General features: G+C 33.8%; 1 protein-coding gene across 2 annotated transcripts in view; it reads left to right on the top strand.

Annotated features, from left to right (window-relative positions):
* Window positions 1364-7269, top strand: part of LOC109837932 (la-related protein 6B-like) — an 18956-nt gene continuing 13050 nt past the window's right edge. For both annotated transcript variants that reach the window (XM_020406317.1, XM_020406318.1), the window contains exon 1: window positions 1364-1781. In XM_020406317.1, the coding sequence (XP_020261906.1) occupies window positions 1386-1781 (396 nt within the window). In that variant the 5' untranslated portion in view covers window positions 1364-1385. The remainder of the gene's footprint in view (window positions 1782-7269) is intronic.

The following is a 7269-nucleotide window of genomic DNA, read 5'->3' as shown; positions in this document are numbered from 1 at the left end:
TTAGGGTATTCACATCGAATTTTATTGTCAAAATTATTAAGCAGGAGTTGTTTTTGTTACAATTCAATGCCAAATTTTAGTGCTTTTAATTGACTAAAGAAGGAAGATAGGGACATGGATGGAATTTTGGGGATGTAGAGGTCCAAATGTGAGGCCTTTTAAACAAAAGTTTAAATGGTGGTATAACTGAGGATATTAAAGATAAAATTCATGAAACTTTATGGTATTATTTGGGCAAATTTGAACATCAAGATATCAAATTTAAGTGTTGATGCTGTAGAGTAATTAAGTGCTATTGGCCCTTTACTTCATTAATCAATATTATGTAGTTGTAATTATGCAAAAGTTTAAGATGTATCTTGAAACTTAATTTCGATACTTTTGTTAAATGTAATTGCAATAGATTTGATCTTTTTTATCTGTATATGTAAAACATTTGATGCGATACTTTTGTTAAATGTAATTGCAATAGATTTGATCTTTTTTATCTGTATATGTAAAACATTTGATGTTTTATTCAAAAATTTTTGCAATAGATTTGATCTTTTTTATCTGTATATGTAAAACATTTGATGTTTTATTCAAAAATTTCTACATATTTACAGGAGCATATATCAGATCATATATCATAGTTGTCAGGTTAAATGCCAAGTTAAATGATTAACAAATCCATAATGTTGAACATTACAACTATATACATTACTTGAAGGGATAAGCAAGAGATTTAACTATCTGTGTTAAGAGTTTTAATTATTTATGTTTCTATGTTTAAATATGGACTTAAGTATATGATGAATTGCAAACAAATATCTATCTGCATATCCTCATTGGTTATATATGATGGACTTCAAGTATGTTTAAGATAAATTTATCGTGACAAAACAATATCCTCATTGGTTATATATGATGGACTTCAAGCATGTTTAAGATAAATTTATCATGACAAAATAAAAAAATGAGATGAGAAAAAATTACGCACAGAAATAATCTGTAAGGATGCTGTGCTTAGCACGAGATGAATACTAGTATATAGAAAACATAAGTGACAAGTAAGTTGTAAGGAATCACAAAATAAGTAGTCAAACGTAACTAAGTGCAAATGCCCCTGCATAATGGATTTGAACTCACAACAGGACAATGGAATTTACCATGAATCGGTATATGCATCTTACATGATCCGATAACCCGAAACGACACGTAGTCCTAGGACGGCGTCTAATTCCCCTCCCTCGACTCCCCCAAAGTTTCGAGAATTTCCTTCCTCATCGTTCTCCGCCCTAACGGGCTCTCGTCGATCGATCAATCAAAATCAACAAAATTCCCCCATCCTTTTAAAACCCTACTTTTACATAAACTGTCAATCCTCCCTGTCTCTCTATCTATCAATGGCGCAGCAATCCAGAGAACCCCAAACCCTAGATATTGCCGAGGATCTCATCACCGATCCTTCCCTGTCTCGAAACGCCTCTTTCAGCCGCCTCAACGCCCGTGCTCCTGAGTTCGTGCCAAGGTCGCCGTTGCCGGTGAACCGCGGTGGTCATCGAGTCGAAAACCAGCATCATCAGCATCAGCCTGTGGTTCACGTAATCTATCATCATCCTCCACCGCCGCCTCCGGTGAGCCCGCAGTTTGTTGTTCCGTCATCCAGTCCTGGGATATATCATCACCATCATCATAATAATCATGAGTACTATGAGGAGGATGTAAATCAGGCTACGGCACGACAGGATCCCGCGAAAGAAGGATTGTCTGACGATGTCACTAACAAGATCACCAAACAGGTTTGTATTTCCTCTTTCTTATGTGCATTTACTACTATTCTTTATTTAACATTGTCTTTTTTTTTAAAGAAACATAGGGTAAGTAAAGGGAATAAGGAAACATAGGGTAAGTTAAGAAAAGGTACGAGAATATGTAAAACTTGTCTGGGAAGTTTAATAAAGTGAAGTGAAGAGAATATACGTAAAATTATATAAATGACCTTACATATTATTAAGTCATATTATTGTTAGAAATTAGATAACCAATATACATCTATTCCTATCTATCTATCATCATCATCATCATCATTATCATTGTCATTGTCATCTTCTTGTACATTATGTATCCACTATCAATATAAATATAAATCACATAAATATGAAAAATTTGGAAAATAGTTAGCATGAAAAATAGTAAGGAATATTTACGTACCAACATAGAAAGCTTAAGTTACATGTTCCTTTCAAAATGTGATCACCAATTCTATACAACTTTTGCTATATATATATATATATATATATATATATATATATATATATATATATATATATATATATATATATATATATATATATATATATATATATATATATATATATATATATATATATATATATATATAAATTGCCATAGTTAATTGGCACAAACAACTTACAAAAAGAGGGACATAAAGCATAATACCAAAGTTTTGCCATAAGCAATACCAAAATAAACAAGTTTGCAGTTGCTATAGATAAGCAAATTTGGCAATACAACTTACAAAAAGAGAGATCCATAATACCAAAGCATCATTTCTTTACAAGATGAGTAGATAATAAGTTAATAACATGGTGGGGGTGACATAGAATCTCAAGATAACATCATCATGAGAAGTTCCTTACGCTCTTCAAATGGACATCCTAGCAAAGCCGTTAGATCCTCTGGATGCTTAGTTAGGAAAAGATGTGCTTGTTTAATTTGTGCATTCTCAACACCAAGTTCAACCAAATGGTTCCAACCATCACTGGCTTTCATTGGAGTATGTTCAAGAGCTTGTATGTACTTATCGCCAGTTGATTCAATTGCCTCCGCTATCTTGTGCAAACTTTTTATCACTTGATCAACAATAGGAATTTTGTCCTTCAATTTTCTATTTTTCTTTTGTGAATTTGCAGTTGACTTGGTTTCAGGGGTAATCACATGCTTATGTTCATCATCTTTGTCGTTTGGTTCCTCATCATTAAGCCCATTGAAACTCTTCAACAAAATTTCATTTCTAGAAACCACACTATCGATGCCGTCAATCTTATGAGGATCACACTCGTTGGTTGCACTAAAAGTCCTCCTTCCTTGTATCTCAGCTGCAGTTTCAGCATCTTCCCAGTTGTCCTATCAGCTACAAAAAGCTCTAATAATTTATTATAATTTCGGATAGACTTGGTCCTCCATTTAGCAGTGTCTGGTTGAGCCTGAAACATATTTTCAGCTAATTTTAGATCATGTTTTTTGAGAAAAAAATATTTTAGAAATATGTTTCATCATTGCTGGAACTCTAATTTTAGCGTTTCAGTAATGCTGAAACCACTGTTTTAAAAAACCTCCGCCTAGTCCGTTTAAACGTACGCCTAGGCCTAGGCGGTACCTAGGCCGCCTAACTAGCGCCTAACGTCTAGACGGTATTTAGGCTACCCACCTAGATTTTAAACGTTTAATAGAGCATTGTCTGCTTACGTGGATTGCATCCTGTAGGCCTTGATTATGATTTTATGTGTCGTAGCCTACATGTCCTCCAAACTCCATTAACCTCCAAATATGAACACCTCCACTACCTCCTCCGACGTTCAGCAAAATCTCATCGACCACCACTTAAATAAAGAAAGAAAAATAACGCTCAGAAACCGCTTAAGCGCCCGCCTAGGTGACTAAGCGCTGGGCGTCAAGTCCGACTCCTAGAAGCGCTCAGCGTTTAATGTAACATTAGCTGAAACTCAGAAATTAGAGTTTTAGCATTGCTGAAACTCATGCTTAGCAACTCTAATTTTAGCAGCTGCTAAAATCAGAGTTTCAGCAGTAGCATTGAAATAGCTGCTGAAACATGATTTTATGTTCAGTAGTAGCACTGAAACAACTGTTGAAACATGATTTTATGTTTCAGCATTGCTGCGATCTGAAATCAGAGTTTCACCAGTAGTGCTGAAACTATAATTTTAAAGTTACAACCTGACTGAAACCTTCATCGTCATTGTAATATGTGGCTTTAAATGTGAGTAATTCAAAAAATAATATTATGTAATTTTACCGCGATTAGCCTATCCCAAACCTTAGGTTCTACACTCCACATACTCATGTTCTGATTCCAAACAAAACCACTCCCAACAGTCTTAAACAAATCATAACAAACTGTCCATTTTGACTTCATATACTTCATACGATCCTTTACAATTTCCTTGTCAAATGGCTTATCGGGAAAGCTTTCTTTGAGTTTGTTCATTATTTCGTTATAAGCCGTTGATGTAAAATTCCCATCAACTCGGTTTCCCAATACATGTTGATGCAAGTAAGCATCAATTAGTTTATCTTCCATATTAGGAGTCCATATCAAGGTATTATCATTCCTTCCTAGAGAAGAATTACCTTCCACATTCCTTCTTTTTGATATTCTTTAATTCATGCAATAATGTTACAAGGAATTTAAAAAATTATTCACGCATCAACTAAAATTATCAATGAGAGATGATGTGAAGATCACGATAAATAAACCAACATTCATGCCATCAAAATATAGGATTAAAATGACATTAGTCTGATAATTATCAAGTACAACCCAGATGAAGGTTACAACCCAAATGGAGAGTACAAATCAAACAATAACAAGCATAATTAAAACTAATCATCGATGGTAATCTCGCCATATAGCCGTTGCTATGCCATCTCTCTTCCACTCCCCTCTATGAACATCTTTATCCTCATTTGCATCTTCTTCTCTTCTTCAACTTGAGTTTCATCATGTTCCTCATCCTCTTCTGGAAAATCATCATCTGGATTGACACCCCTTAAAAAATTATGCAAAATGCAACAAACTAGAATGATCTTGTTTTGTGTTTGAACACCGTCGTTTGCTTCATTTGAACTTGCTATAATTGAAAATCTTTTTTTCAAGACACCAAATGCTCTTTCAATGGCATTGTGAACTGATGCATGTCTTAGGTTAAATAACTCACGTGGATTTCTTGAATACGCTTTCAACTGATAGCGTTCCCTACTATAGGGTGAAAGTAATCCACTTTGTAACATGAATCCAGCGTCACGAAGATAATATTTTCCTATAAAATAATTTCATTTTGAGTAGTAGCTTATTACAAAGACATAATTTTAGACTTTTTATTAGTTTATAATTATCTTGAGCAATCTTAAGTTGAAATCGCCTTCGTAAAGCATCCTTAATAATTCTGGAATGAGATGCAGTTCCTTCTCATCCAGGCAAAACATAAGTGAATTTCAAGTCATAGGTGCAAGCGGCCAACATATTTTGTATGGAATAGTCTTTTCTACCACCATATCTAGGGGCATCGGTAGGAGAAACTTTTAGTCGAATATGTGCTATCAATTGCCCCAACACAATCTTGATATCATAGACATTAATTAAAATCTAATACATAACAACCTACTCAAAGATTAGAAGTGAATGCAGTTATCATCACCTTGAAATAGTGATGAAACTTTGAATTGGTTAGTATCTCCGAAGAAACTTGTGATCCATCGGGTTGTATAAAGAACACCTCCTCTTAACTCAATCATAGCTCTTAGAACATTATGAAAATGACAACTTACACTCTTCAGATTGACTAAATATCTTACTAACTTTTCAAGTTGTTACATTGTGTCCCAACATCTATAAAAATTTTGCAACTTATTCTTCACTAGTAACCCTTCGAGTTGGTTTAAGCCCACCGTTCCTCTTTGATATTCCACACAATTGATTAAAAGTTGGTGGATTCATTCGGATTATTTCATGACATATAACTCTTTGAGACATTATTTCTCGCACAACATCTCTTAATTCCCTCGATTCTTGAGGTTCAATATTTAGTCTCCTAATCCTTTCTCTTCGATGCATGAACCAATAAACAAATACGCAAATAGCATATGCAACCGCAATATTACATGTGTGTTGAAATTGGACCCATGCATCCATTATCTATCAACAAGATAAAGAATTTACAATTAAGAGAAGGAATTTAAAATATATATAACTGTATTATAAATACACCTTTTTCTAATCAATATAAAGGCTAGTGTTCTAATATATTGAAAATGTTGGCAATCTCGAACAGTTTTTGTAATGTCAGAGACACATTTTTCTCACCATTTGAATTTGAGATCTTCAATTGAAAAAGAGCTAAGCATTCAGTTAAAAGAAAGAAAGGGGAAGAATGGATCTTGACTTTGTTTACTGAAAAGAGAAGATGTGGATGATATGCACCCAACAAATCTCTTGGCCAAGATTATTTCAAATGCTAAAACTTCTAAAAAAGTTACATATCATGCTTCAATTAGAATGTTTGAATCAAAGACAAACTATGGCAAACATCTATTGCTTCCATGAGAATAGTGTAGAGAAGAGAGACTGAAGCAAGAACCAAAATTGTTTCGCAAAAATGAACAAATCCAAAAATCTCAAAAGCATGCCACTAACACTAGAAATGATTGATATTTACCCAATGTATGATACACTATAATATCTAAACTATAGAGTTTGATAACTGAGTTCATGTTGACGGGCTCAGAACTCTTAACTATAATATTACAGGGTTCTATGTACACTTATTTAATGGGATTAGTAATGATTGTTATTCTAACAGCAATATGAAATATATTTTGACGTATTAGCAATTTATAGAAATATTTATGAATCTCAAGAATTATTGATTGAAAATTAGCTTGCTATTGATTACCCTAGAATGCCTTCTTATTCTAGTCTTTCATCTTGCTTGTGCTTTTTTTTTCTAGATGCAATTACAATGTAACAACAGAATCTTTAGTAGTAATAAGTATACCAAATTCCAAATTGTTAAAGTCTGCTACATGAACATTTTTTTCTATTAGGACAAGCTTCTCTAATAAATTATTATCTAGTTAATCTTAATCTTCAAAGAAAATATACTTCATATTGCTGTTAGAATAACAACCATTACTAATCCTATTAAAAAGTTCAAAACTTCCTCACCCCGTGATGTCTCACTTATCCATTCAAGGACATTGAAAGGGTTATGTGAAACTAAATGAATGATATTTACCCATTGTACAACAAATAAAATTTCCAGCAATATCACATTCCTTTTAGAGAATCTCCAACATGATAAAAAAAATTGATAAGATTTCAAGGGTTTTGAAAATACCGGAGAAGCTGGATGATGGACTGATGACAGCTGAGAGAATGACAGCAACTAAGGCACAACGGTGACTGAGGTCACACTCGCGACGGAGGAATCAGCACGGCGAAGGATCTGGTGGCATAGGCGTTGCGCA

Source organism: Asparagus officinalis, chromosome 4 (assembly GCF_001876935.1).
Source record: "Asparagus officinalis chromosome 4, Aspof.V1, whole genome shotgun sequence".
Taxonomy (NCBI): domain Eukaryota; kingdom Viridiplantae; phylum Streptophyta; class Magnoliopsida; order Asparagales; family Asparagaceae; genus Asparagus; species Asparagus officinalis.
This window is presented reverse-complemented; position numbering and strand designations above follow the sequence as displayed.